Source organism: Felis catus, chromosome F2 (genome assembly GCF_018350175.1).
Source record: "Felis catus isolate Fca126 chromosome F2, F.catus_Fca126_mat1.0, whole genome shotgun sequence".
NCBI classification, from domain to species: Eukaryota; Metazoa; Chordata; class Mammalia; order Carnivora; family Felidae; genus Felis; species Felis catus.
In genome coordinates, this window is record NC_058385.1 from 15,319,059 (window position 1) to 15,336,381 (window position 17,323).

The following is a 17,323-nucleotide window of genomic DNA, read 5'->3' on the forward strand; positions in this document are numbered from 1 at the left end:
CCTTTGCCACCTTGCGTGGTGCTCCAGCTCGGCCATTTCGGCCCTGCGGGGCATGGCCCTGTGTGGCGGCCAGCAGCCGAACACGAACTCTACCGGACTCGGGCATGGTCGATCCTTCGCCCGTCTAGTGCCCACAAAGGGGCCATCAGGAACGCAGGCGTAGCGCAGACAGTGCGGGCCCACAAGATGGGCAGGCTGGATGGAGAACCACGTCAGACATCCGGGGACGTGTCGCCACTCCGGCCAGAGACGCGACGGTGCCAGTCTCAGTCCTTCGGTAAGTGGCCAGAGGACTTTGGGGAGTTACTGTCACGCACACACCAGGCTCACCTATGTTTACAGAGAACCTTTGTTTATGATCCCAGTGAAAACAAAGCTGCTAATTGAGAAGCAGCACCAGGAGCGTGTCTGCAGCTTCCTAAAGGGAGAGGTTAACAGCTGCAAGCGCCGGGGGAGGGAAAGTGGGAGGGAAGCGGGGAGCGAGAGGCCGCCCTGCACGTAAACGTGCTCTTAAGCCCCCAGCGAGACACGTGGGCCGGCTCAAGCCTTCCAGAACCCCCGGCCTGGGTCCTCGGCTGGATAGCTTCCCACAGCCCGATAGCATTTTCTCAGTCTTCGGATTCCAGTAAATCCGAAGGCGCGAAAGTAACCGACGACAGCGTAGTAGTTCTGTCCCCTTGAGACTGACTCTCAGGCAATTATTTTGGAAAGATGCCGCAGAGCCCCTTTTCATTCTTTCCAGGTGAAAATGCAGACGCCTCGGTGTCGTCCTCACCCCTCCTTTATGAAATAAGGCGCCCAACTGTTCTGATATTACCATTCAAAAACAGGTTCTGTGGCGAACCTCATTTGTGAATCTATTACAGAGATTAATAGATTATTTCTCCTTTTTCAACTAATTCTCAGTGGGGAAATTTAACCATATGGTAAGGAGAGAATTAGAATTTCATCACATTAGAGCAAAATGTAATGAAAAGAGTCCAACACCTGGGGCCAACTCTGAAAGCCACAATTAAAAGGTTTTTAATGAAACCAGAGAAACCAAAAATTTCATAGGCTTCAGTAATTCTGCCACATAAGAAAGATTTATTGGAGGCGTTGGGAAATATTGTTTTTACTTATGTCATAAGGATGAAAACCAGCCGCTAAATACCATGTGCTCCCAGATCGAACTCAGGAGCTAGAGGACCGCGTGTACCATTTCCCATCCGGAAAGGAGCACTCGTTTTCACAGCTCTCCCTTCCCAGCCCTCCAAGAACAACCGAGGCACATCCAGATGTCCCTGAATGGCTTCCTGGCTGTCGGTTATGTCTTCCGGTAAATAAATACGCTCAAGTGCCCCACTTGGTGTGTGAGAGGATTTGACTCCTGGTGGAGTTGACTATTCTGAAACAACTGGGTTTTAATCTTGAGGAAAGTTTGAGAAACCAGTTTTCTCCCGCGTAGGAAATCATATGCTTCGTGATCACCATCACTGTCACAGTCATTTGGAGACCGCTGAAAAAGCACCCCTTCCTTCTTTCTTTTCTTCCTTTTTTTTTTTTAATCTAATGGGCTGCATAATCAAGTTGTTCTCCATTTTCTTTTTTTTTTTCTTTTCTTTTCTTTTCATTTTTTTTTTTTTTTTTTTTTTTGTCATCCAGATAGGAAATGGGCAATGGGCGTGCGGGGTGGAAACAAGGCAGTGTGTTCCAGGGGTACGACTGCTTTGCTCCCTTACTAGCTGAGAATCTTGGGTGAATTTTCGGCAAGCCAGCGGGACACTACTTCGCCCCCTCCCCCCGGAAAGTCCCGTCACCAAATCCAGATCATTCCACGAACAGGGGTGGAGTATAATTCTCTCCCGGAAGGGTAATTTAGCACAAGATGAGACAGCAGTGGCGAGGGAAGGGCAGTGGGGGTGGGGTGCGGCGGATGGGGGCGTTTGCTCTCCCCGGGACTCCCAGGCTTTGCCGCCGAGCCACAATTTGCTGAAGGAGCAAAGAACATCCTCGGCTCTAAGTAGGGCTTTTAGTGTGCTCATTGATGAGTGAAAGTCGCCACACATGTCAAGCTAAAGGCAGTTGTTGGGTTACTAACAGGACCCAGCGCCTTGCAAACATATGCGCTAAGCTGTGTATACAGATGGCACGCAGAATAATGGAGCAGGCGCCTTTTATAAAGCTCTAGCTGCTGCCTGTCTTCAGACCTGGGAAATGAAACTATTCAGACTCGCGGCCAGATAGCGCCTGCGATTGTTTGTTACCGTTTTAATCCTATTAATTAAAACGTTAACCTGATTGGGTAGAAAGCGCTGTCCCAACAGGCGAGTCTTCTTCATAATAACCTACTCAGAGATAATGATGTAAAAGACTCCCCCGTCTGTGGCGGCGGCTGGTTGATGGGTCCGGAAATCTCTTGAAGGTGAATCCAAGCAAGATAAACGGTGCGGAGAGGCGGCGCGGGGCTGGGCTCAGAGCGGCGGCGGCAGCGGCGGCGGCTCCACTCCCTCCGCGCCCACCCTCCCACCATGCGGGGCCGCGGCCCATGGTGAGCCCCAGCAGCCAGCACCATCGGCTGGAGACGAAGAAGAAGAAGAAGAGGAGGCGGAGAGCGCGGGGGAAGGCGAAAAAGAAAAAGAAGGGGAGAGGGCTGCCAGCAGCACCGGGACCGACGCGCGCACCAGCCCAGGAGCCCGGCTCGGGCGCGTCTGCGGCGCCGCCTGACTCCCCAGCCGAGGCGGCGGCGGCCGGCGCGGCGGGCCGGGGCTGTGCGCCGGCGCCGGACCATGGAGCGCGGGCTGCACCTCGGCGCAGCCGCCTCGGGCGAAGACGACCTCTTTCTGCACAAGAGCCTGAGCGCCTCCACCGCAAAGCGCTTGGAGGCGGCTTTCCGCTCCACGCCCCCGGGCATGGACCTGTCCCTGGCGCCGCCGCCCCGGGAGCGCCCGGCGTCGTCCTCCTCCTCGCCCCTGGGCTGCTTCGAGCCGGCTGACCCCGAGGGGGCAGGGCTGCTGCTGCCACCGCCTGGGGGAGGCGGCGGCGGCGCGGGAGGCGGCGGCGGCGGCGGCGGCGGCGGCGGCGGGGTGGGCGTCCCCGGGCTGCTCGTGGGCTCTGCCGGCGTTGGGGGCGACCCTAGCCTGAGCAGTCTGCCGGCTGGGGCCGCCCTGTGCCTCAAATACGGCGAGAGTGCGAGCCGCGGCTCGGTGGCCGAGAGCAGCGGCGGCGAGCAGAGCCCCGACGACGACAGCGACGGCCGCTGCGAGCTGGTGCTGCGGGCCGGAGGCGCCGACCCGCGGGCCTCCCCGGGCGCGGGAGGCGGCGGCGCCAAGGCGGCCGAGGGCTGCTCCAACGCCCACCTCCACGGCGGCGCCAGCGCCCCCTCGGGGGGCCCCGGCGGCGGCGGCGGCAGCGGCGGGGGTAGCAGCGGCGGCGGCGGCAGCGGCGGCAGCGGCGGCGGCAGCAGCAGCAGCAAGAAATCCAAAGAGCAAAAGGCGCTGCGGCTCAACATCAACGCCCGGGAGCGCCGGCGGATGCACGACCTGAACGACGCGCTGGACGAGCTGCGCGCGGTCATCCCCTACGCGCACAGCCCCTCGGTGCGGAAGCTCTCCAAGATCGCCACGCTGCTGCTCGCCAAGAACTACATCCTCATGCAGGCGCAGGCCCTGGAGGAGATGCGGCGCCTCGTCGCCTACCTCAACCAGGGCCAGGCCATCTCGGCCGCCTCGCTGCCCAGCTCCGCGGCGGCGGCGGCGGCCGCCGCTGCCCTGCACCCGGCGCTCGGCGCCTACGAGCAGGCTGCCGGCTACCCGTTCAGCGCCGGGCTGCCCCCGGCCGCCTCCTGTCCGGAGAAGTGCGCCCTGTTTAACAGCGTCTCCTCCAGCCTCTGCAAACAGTGCACGGAGAAGCCTTAAACACACCCCCGGAAAACACTAGACCGACCCCAAAGCTAGAGGAAAGTGAAAAGCTGCCCCCCACCCCTTTTACTTTGGTCCTCTCGTAGTTGTGAAACACTTGCAAACAAAACAGAGGCGAAAACTGAGAAGTATCAGAGACAAACGGGACTTTTAGCCTCGACATCCCCAGAATCTCGGTCTTTGGGGTGGGGAGGGAGGGAGGAGGGAGGTGGAGTTGGGATGAAGTATGGATGTTTTTTTTTTTTTTTCTCAGAAAAGTGGCAACTTTGGTGGCAGCCTAGACCGCAAGGAAGCTTAAAATATAAGTTGGGAAGTAGTCGCTTGGTTATTAAGCGTGGAGAGTATTTATTAAATGGCAAAATACTAATCCTACTAATAATTGTGAATTTGGCTAGTGCTGAGGGGCAGAGGAGGAGTCCGGGGTTGGGTGGCTTGTGGGATGAATATTCATTCAGACAAATCAGAAAGGGCACTTGAAAATAAATTTTGATTCTGAGCCAGGAGAAAAACTTGAAATGTAGACTTATTTAAGTGGGGGAAGAAAACCAGAAAGAGACACATTGCTATGAAAGACTTGTATTTTTTATTGTCTCTGAACTTTAATCCTGTGAAAATGCTCAAAAGTTTTGGCAAGAGTGATATAAAAAAAAAAAAACCTGTGGCTGAAAGAATTGCATTTAAAAATATTTATGTGCACCTTGTTACTTTTCACTCTGCAATGATGTATTAACAATTCATGGTATTTATTTGTTATTCTTCAGTGACCCTTCCACATCAACAATATTTATCATGTGTTAAGGTCATGGGTCTTTTGTGCAGATTTTTTTTTAATGCCTCTAAAATTCTGTTTTATAGATTAACTTATACTGTGTGCCAAGTGTTTAAAAGGTTTATTTGCCAACAAGTATGAAGAGACATATTGATGTATCTGAGCTGCTTAGGTTTATCAAAGGTCACCTGGATATTTTCAGTTGCATCATCCCTGTATTTAAATTGAGCTTTAATAAATTGCTTCAGTCCAAAAATTACAGGAAGGTGTATTCTTAATTGATGAATGAATTGATCTCTTTTTTTGAAAGGGGACTCCTTTGCATTCTAAAAGGGAAGGACATCACAGCAATAGATCCTATAAGTAAGAACATGCTAAGCAAATATTTTTCCAGGCTGTGCTGTGCATTTTTAAAAGGTCTAATTTAATTGCTTTTAATATATATGTACATATATAAGTTATTTTAACTGTGGAGAATTATTTAAGTTAAAAGACTGGTTTGATTTGCCTATGGTGTGAAATCCTTTGTTATTTTTCTAAAAAAAAAAAAAAATTTAAAAAGAAATAAAATAAAACTAAGGAAGAGCAAGAAGCTATTTACCCAAAGTGAGCTTTCAGTTTTAGTTTGCATGGCTGTTTGCCTGCCTTTCTATCCTATGAAAATCAAGAAAACCTTTTTTAAAAATGGAGTCCTGCTATTTTCCACTCCTTGCAGATAATACAAATTCAGCTTGTCAGGTTGGACGGCGAGTTGGGAGCTATGATGGATTTACTGGCGGGTTTTGGATGTGTAAAGAATGATATATATATCAAATAGGTCAATCAGACTATGACAGCTATGTACGACCATTTGTATGTGTATCTATGTCAGAAAGAATCTTTATTAAAATATTTTGATCAAACATTTTATTATGCTGTGCTTTGTGGAAGGAGCAGTCCCCTCTCTTCTGTGTTACTTTGCTTGAAAGGTAACAAAAAAGAAAGGAGTTTCAGAGAAGGTGGAACTAGGGTTTGGGCAGGGACACCCACTTAGGAGTAGCCCCACTTCACTTGTTTACTTGTCTGTAGGATGATGGCTGGGCCTGGTCATGGGAGGAGAGAGCAGTGGGGTCACTGGTGAGACCCAGAGGAGATCCAGAGTTCCTATCTGCTGGCATGAACTTTGAAGGCCATGCTGCCTCTGGAACTCTTCCCACTTGTATGGCACTGTTAACCATGCCAGGGCCCATCAAAGAGGGTAAAGTTTCTTAAAGAATTTAATCAAAATTTCTATCTCCAACTGCCTGAAAGCCCAGGAAGAGAGATGGGTTTGGATTCTCTGAGAATGGATTTTGTTGTGGCTTTCCACTTTTTTCTCTTTTGTAACAGGAAAATCAACCAGGTTTAATTATAAGTGTAAACAATGCCCATAGAGATTTTCAAAACTTACTAGTGTGGCTTGTTAATGAGATTTTTAGGGACTCTATTGGGATCGGGTTGAGAATTGATTCTTTTAAAGAATGTCTGTGTAGGCTTGTATTTGGATCTTAATAATGTCCTCAAATGTAGAAGGCTTGATTTTTGCTGTGGTGGAGGTTATGGAGATGGTGGTGGTGGTGGTGATGGGTTGTTAGAGTGTTTCCTCTGTAGGCAGTAGGCTACATGCATTTTTGTCTGCATAGCCTCTGCTCATAATGATATCCCTAAATGACATCAAACTTAGTGGGGGGTGAGGGAGGATATTTTCTGCTCCACTTGCCATCAAAAAAGATTAATCAGAACCTGTAACTTTTCAGAAAACATAACAGCAAAAGGCCTTGAAGCTGGAGCCCTCCCAGTCAGGGAGTGGGGGTAGGGGGAGGGAACAGACCAGGGCAGCCCCCAGGCAGGAAGAGACCGTCTCTCAGCATTTACCAGACAAAGCCTGGGTGCGTCTAATTATGATTATTAAAACAATTTCCATGACGATGTCTAATATTATGTTAATTTGAAAACAACTGTGTATGAAAACTGTCGACTATAATACCTAAATTCATTTAATGAAACACATCGTTAAGGCAATTAAACCTCCTGGATGTGATTAAGAAACATAATTACGACACTGTTCTGCGCCATAATTGGGTGTCTTTAATCAAGGGGTAAAGTGATCAGCAACACAGCCATTAGTTTGTATTGTTCTGGCCCTGCTGTCCATCATTCTGATTAGGAATTAACCACAGCCACCATCAGTAGGTTTTTTTTCTTTTTGCATATTAACATTATAGGACATACATTTGCTGCAAGATTTACTGCTTGATATTTCTCATTATTAAGAAGGCCTCCTTGAAATACTCTGTAACCTCTGTGTTGTTTAGCTATTATTAGAAATTGTACAAATAACAAATCTTGAACTTCAGGAGAAAAAGAAATGCTCATACTTCTTTTATTCTTTGATCATTCATTCAATCTCCAGTCTTACTCTTGGAAGAGACTTGAAACGGATGGGGAAAGGAGAGGATGTTGAGGATAAGTTGAAATGTCAGACGAATATGTACAATTATTAAAAATGGCGAGGTTAATAATATTTATTTTCATGTTGGTAATTACAGACAAATCAATTCTCTTTCCAAATCCAGGAGTTGGCCAGCGTTTGGTTCTAGGAGTAAAGGTAGGACACCTGAAAGGACCAGGAGAGGGGTTTCCCGTGATTTCTTAGGTGGCTCTCCAGATGGCCTGAAACTTTTCAGTTTCTTCAGCAGCAACTTTCAAAGAAGGAAACTGATTGCCGGAGGAGCAATTCTTCTCCATCCCGGCAACCAGCACACCACCCCCCCCCCCCCGCCCCCCGCCCCCGGGGGCTGCTTCCTTTCTGAGGTTTGAGTCCTGAATTGCGCGGCCCAGCCTGGAAAGTTGGCCCACACGCTTGTGGGCCGCAGATGTATTTCCAGTATGTACCATCCACGTCGGGACCGAGTGGCTGAGCACCAGGGGCATCAGTGTGGTCTTGGGGAAGTGTTCTCTGGCCGGAGCAGACAGGCTGGCCCCTGAGGCTGTGGCTCACCAGACCGCCAGAGCACCTCGCCCGCCTCTGAGCCTGCTCCACCGGAACCGCGCCTTAGAAACCCCGCAGGATGGATCCTGCTACTTGTTTGTTAGAGCACAGACAGTAGGCAAATGAGGTTGAGCGAGGACCCTGGGTCCCACTTGGCTTTCGATTCCACCGGTTTCCTTCTCTAATTTCTAATTTCAATTGTCTTCTCTAAATTCTAATTCCTACTTAATCTCATCTCCAGCTTGACACTAGGCACCTACAGAAGCGTCGGGGTTATTCGTGGACTCCTACAGGACCAGCAAATGATCATCTTCGAAGAGCTTGCTAGTACCCCTCCTTCCCCTCCCCGTCTTGTGTGTGAGTGTGTGTGAGTGTGTGTGCGTGTGTGCGCGCGCGCGCATTCTGTGCTGCCTTCTCCACTCTCCGCAGCTGGGCATCCCCCCAAGATCCTGTGTTGAGCTTAAATTCTACTCCCTCCTATCCCACCCACCACCCATCCTTACTGTCTACAGCTCACCCAGGAGAGCCCAGGCTCACAGGTTTCCCTTCTCCACGAACTCTGGGACCCGGACGCTGGAACCGAACCTTTCCACGCGCCCTAGACCCTGAGATTGCCCCAGCATGAGTGGCATTGACTTTCCAATATAATGACTTATGAAAGATATAATCATGTGTTAAATTGAATCCTCCGTTTAACTGTTAATGGTGTGCTCTGGGCACATTTACGTATTAGATGCTATGGTAACTAATTACCACTAGGAAAAAGGATAATACACTTCCCAGACTTTGAAAAATAATGATGAGAGTTCACTTCCCGGCTCGCAGCACACTGTGGCGGCTCTGCCGCGTGGAGCGACAGAGCGAGAGGAGACCCGAAAGTGTGCTCATAGAAGGCAGGAGGTAATGAATCCTGGTCAGGCGAGGCTCCTTAGCAAAACCTTTAATGAAACTGTGATTCAGTTGGGCAAGTGGTGGTAGGGGGAGGTTACCAAGTGCACAACAGTGCCTCCAAACAAAATTAAATTGCTCAACGTAAACATTGGAAACATAAATAAGTTTTCTTTTAATTAAAATGCAGGTCCGATTAAATTATCCTCGTGCCAAGCAACTTTACATCAATTAACAGTTTTTTTGTGTGTGTGGGCAAAATAAATGAGCCCCGCTCCTGCGCGCTCCGCGTTGGCACTTATAACTCGGATGCTCCCGGCTTTGCCAATGTGGTGCAGGTTGATTTCAATTTGGCCTTTTAAATCAGACATTGGGCACGGTAGATGGAAGGAGGAGAGCGGGGGGGGGGGGGGGGGGGGGGAACAGGAGACAATAACTTAAGTTTAAGAGCAAAAACAACTCTCAGGGTAAGAGCCCTTTTCTTCCTGCTGGATCTCTGGCTCTTCTGATGTGTGGTTACTAGAACCAGGATACTGTAGGTTGTGCTGCATAACCAGGTGTCTGTTTCACCCCAAGCCAGGGCAAATGTTTGTACTGGGGACCCTGGAGGGCAGAAGAAGGGGGGGAGGGGGGAGAGTCAGTTTTCCAGGCAGCCCAAGGTTGTAGACCGAAAGTCCACAATACACGTGCCCACCGCGCCGCTCTGCTCGCGCTGCGCCCTAGGAGGGACTCTATGTCCGCCGCCGCAGGGCACCCCTTCTCCCAGTGTCCCCCTTGGACTGAGTGCCCAGCCCCTCCCGATCCCGCAAAAACAACCAACCAGCCTGCAAGTTTCTTGGCACAAAAAGCGAAGTTCAGGGTTCTGCCTCAAACTCTTTTTTTCAGAGTTGGCACTTGGATCCAGTTGTCCCCTGTGCCCCCTGGCAGGTGGGTTCACGGGCAGATCCCAGGCTTCTCAGGAACACCCCACAGCCTTGCTAACCCCAGGAATTCTGTGGAAGCGCCCCAGTTTTAAACCTCAAAGAGCTCTTTGCTCCCTAGCAAGGCAGGGGAAACTCTCTGCTCGCTTTTTCTGAGGTTTAATTTGGGTTAAATTCTACCACTTTTTACTCGTCTTAACAGGATCCAGGAGATTTCTGGATAATTACAAAATTATCAGGCACCCCTGAATGCGCGTGGATGTGTATGTGTGTGACTTTTCTTTCTTTCCTTCCCCTATGTTCTTTAATTCGAGCAATATAGAAATACAGATTAGAAACTTTAAGAGAAATGACTGGGCTGGGAAGGTTAGATTGCAAAGGGGAAAGAGGATTTTGCAGTTTCCAACCCCCGCCCCAACCATATATAATAAAATAGACAAGCCTATCTTACAAGCAAGTCACCAGGATGCTTCGATAGGGAGTTGCCTTTAATTATGCACCCTGTGATATCATTCTCCTTTCCGGCTTGAGAAAGAGTTAATTCTTTCCCAAAGACCATAGTTGCCCTTGTCTTCTCAACCTGATTCAGAGATGCAATAAAATATGAAGCAAATTTATGATCTGTTTCAAGCATTTTATTGCTGTATTTTTAAATTCATATATGCACATATAAGAACTATGATCTGTGAATAATTTGAAATGCTATAGTAGAATGATACATTTTAGATAAAACATAACCATATCTTTATATAATTGTCTCAGATTAAAATAAAAAAGAAAAATAGATTTCTAATGTGGACCAAACTGAAAAACTAATGACAGCCATAAACTGCTAACCAACCATAAATTAACATCTTCATCAAATGCTAAAATGGTATCAGTGGTTATATAAAGCAATTATTATTTCTCCTTATAAGTTTTAGAATAAAGTTCAGGGATATTTAAAGGATCCATTATTTACAAATGCTTCACAATCTTAAAGATTTCACATTTTATTAGGAGGATGGTTGCAACTCAAATCTGCTGTGTTAATAGAGATGTTTAGAGATGAGAATTTAGATTTAAACATAAAAATGCTTCATGGCCTAAGCTCATTTTATGCATTTATTCTGCTCTGGCAATTACTGAAGAACTTGGTATAAAGATTTCTTTGTTAAATATCCGCACCTACTCTTTGAGAAGAGAAGACAAATAATACCTTATTATAATGGGAGACACCTGGATTATATACCTAACTGGTTAAGACATTAAATCATGCACTGTCTGTTCAAGTAAGTACAGCTACCTTTGCCATGTACAGTTTCTCTGCAGAGGTATGGTCAGAATCCTGGTATCAGGCTGAGCCATGAGACGTCCACGAAAGGAAATGATTTTCCAAACCAGGCCTCCACAGAAACATACAGCGCCTGGAGGGGGAAAGGAAATCTATCTATTGAATGCTCCACATATCAGGAAGCAGGGTCAGGGAGTAACTTACTTTAATTTTCTTTTGGAGAAGCATCAGGCATATAGATCTTTGAAGTGTACATTTTTTAAGAAAGCGAAATTAAGTAAAATCTAGAATTATTGAAGTAAGATCTTTTTAAAATTTAGAAAAAAATGGTGTTTTATGAAAACCATACTTAATTGGACAATAGAGGATCTGTTCACAATACATACTCAAATTCTCTCTGCCACTCTGTTATTTATAGCAGGTTGTCCTAGAGGGTAGTTATTATGGATAAACATCTCCAAAGTTCAAGCATTAACTAAGGTCTCCAACTGGCTAAGTGTTGGGACCACTCTCTAGTTTAACATTTTGCAAACATTGCTTAGTCTGAGGATTTTCTTCTGTAGAAATGAATACTATTTTACAGATTTCATGTAAATCTAAAATTAATTCAAAATAAAAACTTAAAAAATGGATACCTAACTTGAAAACACAGAGACAGTACTTTCTGTAGACTTCAAGACTCATTAAAAAAATTCAAAACTGATTTAAAATACTTTTAAAAAAGTCCATTTAACAAAACAAAGACATTTGTAAAACTTTAAATATACTGGACAGTTCTTAGAAGTTGTGAAATAAAAGTATATTTCATTTAAACACTAAACAGAAAAGATGAAAGAATTTACTAAAAAATCTGGGGTATTTATCAGGTAATAATGACATAAGTTCTTAGAAATAAATGTTATATGCAGTAAATGTTCTCTTGTAAACAAATGAAAATCTTAAATTAACACATGCTTTATATTGAAGAGTGACTCATGGATGAATCATTAGATATTAGTACCTTTACCTATTATTTATTATTAGATTATAGTTCTCTTTACCTCTAGTTTCTTCTATAGGCACCAAATGTTGTAAGGGAAATAAAATGCTTCATGAGTGTATCACTAAACACTTACTTCTTGTATATTTAGCAATATATCCCACTTTTCCTCAAATAATTGACAACAAACTATATCAAACCCAGTTAAAATTATCCAGCATAACCACTGACTATTTTTTCTATCCAGCTATATCCTGAATAGAAAATGTATATTATGATTCACATGGTCATGGCTGCTTCCAGACAGTTAAAAAAATAAAATTTTTATTTACTTGATAAATGGTTTTTATAGTAAAATTGAAATCACAGATAATTATTTCATAGACTGCCCATTTAATGACATAATTTATCTTAATTTTTAAACAATACTGAACTGACTAGTTCAAACACACAGGAACACCTTTAGAGCTAAGGCAAGTTCCTGTAAAAACGTTAATGACTCACAGGAGTGTTTCTTAGAGAAGTCAAGTGTCCAGGAAAAAGCTGTACGTATAGTTACTGAAGGAGCCACATTTCATCTTCAACACCATCCCATATTACTTGCTTTATCTACAATTTGGATTTCAGCCTTATGAATAAATAGAACACTGTCCAAGTATTATTCATCTTCATTCATGATCTGTGTTAAGCGACCTGCAGAAGACAAAGACCTTGTCTAATGGGATCTCTTTTCTATTTTTTGTTGTTCTTTTACATCTCTCCACAGAATGACTACAATTATTCAGAGCTAGAGACTAGCAAGGTCAGCCTGGTTAAAATAAACTTATTAAAAAACGTATTAGTCCCTGATATTTCTTGGGTCTGTTTTTATTATTTCCCACATAAACAGCTAAGTTAAAATATATGAAAAATACTCTGAATATAACAATGAATGCACTTTTAGGAAGAGTATCAGAAAATAACAATGTGTGTGTGTGTGTGTGTGTGTGTGTGTGTGTGTGTGTGTGTGTGTTTGGGGTGGGGGAAGACAAGAATGTGAGGATATTCAGACAGCAAAATTATTTTCCAAATAACTTGCTATTTGTAACCAAATCTTCTGTCACCCAACATGCTCCTAGTAGGGAAATAAGGAGACACAGTAATTCACCTGTGTTTTAAAAGTTAATTTATTGAATTATTGTTGTAAATAAAAGATAATTAAGTAGATTTACAAAGCATTTGCATTTCTAATCTAATGCCTTTTTAAGATTTGCTTCCTCATAAATCCACATATATACCATTTTAAAATCAAAGATATTAAACGAACAATTCAGAACAACAGTTTTTTTATAACATACAGCACTTCCCTTTGACTAAAAAATATTGTTAAACATAAGTATTGCCAAATTATCTCCTTTTTAAAATTGTGCAGTAGTTTTTTTCACAAATTAAATTCATCTTACTCAAGAAAGTATTATAAACAAAATAAAGGTTTCAGCTAAAAAGTCCAAACATCAATGATCACTGATTTAGATGAACACTATGAAGCAAAGTAAGTAATAATTGCGTTAGAGAAATAGTAGAGAGTTTTATGTGATTACTCATTATAATTTAAAATAATGCTACAGGGAATGTAATCTTGGCTTGCTAACTTTTTCTTAATTGAGTATGTGAATATGAATACCTAATAATGCAGTTCAAGTAAATAATAGTTTGCAATATGGGTGATTTTAATAGGTTAAGAACAGTGCATATTCTAAGGGCATAGAGTTCTTATTTTATCATTATTGACATTATTTTATACTAAGATCAAAACTTAAATAATTTTTGTGCTTTGATCTTTGAAATTGGTTTTAAGGTTCCACTGTTAAATTAGAAGTCATTTACAGGAAGTGTTACCCAAATTATTTTTTGTGTGAGAAAATAAACAGAAGTAATCATGCAGATTTTGAGTATAGAAACTCTTTTACCTTAGACTTGTGACCCCAAACTTAATGATAAAATGGAGAAAATATAATTAAGTGTTCCAGGAAAGCCAGAACAAGGCAGACAGATGTCCCCACATGGGTTGCTTAGCAGTGTGCCTTATTTTAGTAGTAAATAGCTTTTTTTCTTAATATCTGCAGAGCATTAAGTTTTTGCCAACTGAATGCTTCGTTACTGTTAGCCATTGATATATAAAACAATATTATTATTCATTTCCTTTAATTTGAAACTAGGGGAGGGGCTGTAAAAATGAAAAAAAAGAGTTCTTATGATATATAAAATATAGTTTGTAAAAAGATTCTGGAGCCTCAATGACTGTGTTTGGTTTGCCATTTTTATCATATAATCACAATACCTGATGTATATGTTTTATTGTGCATAATTATGCACATGGTAATTTCTCATTACAGAACACGACTCTGGAATGACTGATGGAAGGTTAGTTAGAACTAGTGGTAAATCAGAATTTTAGAACCCTTTTAAAGAGATGAATTTATTACTTCCAACGACACTTATAATAAATTGGTTGTGTGTGTGGTTTCCCCTAATAAATTGTGTGTTCTTGAAGAAGGGTAATCCAGTGCACAGCCTCCTGTCTAGAATAGAGGCAACGCTCAATAAATGTTTGACTGAATAATGAACTATATGATGACTAAAAAAATATTCCCTTTAACAAATACATAAGAACAGTTTTTAAAAGGTGCAACCTTGTTAAAGTATCTCCTTTACAACTTTATGTTCGCATATTGCATTACACTTTTCGAAATAAATTCACACGTCTCACTATGTTTAATCCTCATCATGAACCCTCATTTCAAAAAGGCCTTATTATTTTATTTTGCATTAAGGGACTGAAGCAATGAGAAGCAAAATGACTGGTCGATGATAACAAACTAGTCATATCACAGCTAAAACCCTTGTCTCTTAGCTTATTTCTACATGACATTTTTTTTCCTATTCATAAACACTCTTTAATTCCTACATGTAAGCCTGTGACATGATTCTGTTTTGCTTCTACTGCCCATTCCTTTTATATAATATTTTCTCAACCCTTTTGTTTATTCTTACTTTCTTTTCTAAATTCCTGGACACACTTTGGAGTTAAGCAGAAATTAGAAGTGAATAATTTCCCGTGCTCTCTCTGCTGTAAGACAGAGTATACTGCGGAGACAAATGGAAGAATATGGTAGCTTCTCCTTCAGGGAATATGGTGGACTAGTTGTCCTCCTAGTACAAAAAGAATGGGCTACGCTTTGTGGCAGGCAGAGGATAAAACCTAGGGCCTAAGTTGGGAGTGTGTGTGAAATCCAAGATTGCTGCACCAAGCCAAAAACTTGCAAAGGGAACATCCTTGGTTGGTGAACTAGAAAGAAACCTCGCTCCACAGCAAGACTGACTAGATTTGCCTCTCTCGGTGATGGCTCTGGGAAAAAAAAAAAAAATCCCCAAAGCAGGAAAGTCTCTCCTGTCTATTCCTTATCCCAGAACTGCTTTGTAGCTGATTTAGGGTTATAACCCACATTACCCATATATTTCCCATCCCTCATCTCCTCTCAAAGTACTCAAGCTGAAAACTTAAAGTGATCTGAGTTTGATAATAACATCAGTACTCACACAAAAGAAACTCAACTTCTCCCCAAAGGAATGAACCTTAAAACTCAGGTCTTAAAAATTTTCCAGAGATAAAATTCCAAGGAATACGGGCTCAATAAACAAGTCATACTGAGTAAGAGTTAAACTAACAGACACAGAATCAGACCCACAAAATACTAATGATTTAGAAATATCAGAGACATAACATAAAATAGGTTTCTTCATATACTTAAAGAAATGAAAGAGGATATTGACTGTATGACAAAGGAAGAAGACATAGAAAAGGACCAGGCAGATAGGAAGAACAAAATTAATCATTGAACTTAGCAAACTCAGTGGGATCAGAAGAAAACCTGAAAGCTAAGTTGGCAGCTGGCACCTGACTCAAAATCAACCCACAGAAAGGAGAGGATCATAAGGGTCTAAGGATGGAACATAACAAATTTAGAACATCTTGGGGAGAATGAAGGCAGTCACAAACTGTGTGTGTGTATGTGTGTGTGTGTGTGTGTGTGTGTGTGTGTGTGTGGTGTGGTGTGGTACCATGGTTGGGGACAGAGTCTGTGGCAGCCCAGGGTGAAGGATGGCTGCACACAGCAGTGGGAAGACAGGTGGGGGTAGAGTTCCTGCTTTGGCCTCTCCCCCAAATTAAGTTTCCCATGGATACAATTTCCATCGTGGGGTGAAGAGGTCATTAAAACACTGGGGGTGCATGTTATGGAATACTAAACAGCAGTTAGAAGAAACATATTAAATATACGTATATATCTGTGTGTGTGCATGTATGTGTGTGTGTGCATAGTAATATGGACAGATCTTTAAAAACATAGGGCTTAATAAAAAAAGAAGGATCTCATGTATAGAAAAAGCACTTATGTAAATTAACCTGCACACAGGTAATATGTTTTATAAAAATACATACTAATAAAAAGATAAGCATCAAACACATCAGAACGTTTATGATGGGGAGGAGTATAATGGTGAAGATAAGGGATAATAAGATAGAGTAAGTAGATAAAGCCAGAGGGGTCTTGCTTGGACAAATCATAAGTGTGTGCCATGAATAAGAAGGATAAGGAGTAGGATTACTCAATCCTCCGAGGTGAAATAAGAAGCAAGAAACAAACTCCATGGATGAGTTAAAGAGCAGATTAGGTACACCGTGAGAGTGAGATCTATACCAACTACCTAGAATATAAATCAGAGCTAGAAAACATGGGGAGAAAAGGTCAAACAACATGGAGTATCGAGTGGGATGCTCTAATACAGACTCTGGGAGAGGTATTATTCTGACATTATGGCTGAGAATTTTTCCCACCTGATAAAAGACACATATTCTCAGACTCAAGAGGCACTGTGACATGCAAGCACGATACAGAAAGACCAAGAACATCAAAGACAAAAAGAACATGTTAACGCCATCAGAGAGAAGAGGCAGACTACCCTTTGAATAATTAAACTGATGGAAGGCTAACCTCTTGACAGCAGCAACAGAAGCCTGAAGACTATGCAGTATCTTCAGAGTGCCGTGAGGAAACAGACTTGTGTGCATAGCAAAGTCATCTCTTAAGGATGAGGGCAAAAATAAAGACATTTCCAATCAAGCAAAAATCAGAGTTTAGACCAGCAGAACCTCACTAAGGAATGTGTAGAGCATGTACTTTAAGAAGGAGAATATGAATGCTAGAACATGTATTTACTATTAAGTATTGTACTTTATAATGTTATTTTAAAAATCAATCGCCTTTTTTTTAAACATTTTTTTAACGTTTTTTATTTATTTTTGAGACAGAGAGAGACAGAGCATGAACGGGGGAGGGGCAGAGAGAGAGGGAGACACAGAACTGGAAGCAGGCTCCAGGCTCTGAGCCATCAGCCCAGAGCCCGACACGGGGCTCGAACTCACGGACCGTGAGATCGTGACCTGAGCTGAAGTTGGACGCTTAACCGACTGAGCCACCCAGGCGCCCCTCAATCGCCTTTTTAAAAACAATAGCACAATGCTGAAATAGTAGAAGTTCCAATCA

At 43.3% G+C, this 17,323-nt stretch overlaps 1 protein-coding gene across 1 annotated transcript; it reads left to right on the plus strand.

The window, feature by feature from the left end:
• Positions 1-1,912: 1,912 nt before the first annotated feature.
• On the plus strand, positions 1,913-5,570 carry BHLHE22 (basic helix-loop-helix family member e22). The gene has a single exon (XM_023248517.2). The coding sequence runs from the start codon at positions 2,769-2,771 to the stop codon at positions 3,894-3,896; it is 1,128 nt and encodes a 375-aa protein (XP_023104285.2). The 5' UTR covers positions 1,913-2,768; the 3' UTR covers positions 3,897-5,570.
• Positions 5,571-17,323: the final 11,753 nt, after the last annotated feature.

What these genes read in the sequence shown, in the direction of transcription:
- BHLHE22 (XM_023248517.2), top strand. Translation starts at nt 2,769, where the DNA reads ATGGAGCGCGGGCTGCACCTCGGCGCAGCCGCCTCGGGCGAAGACGAC.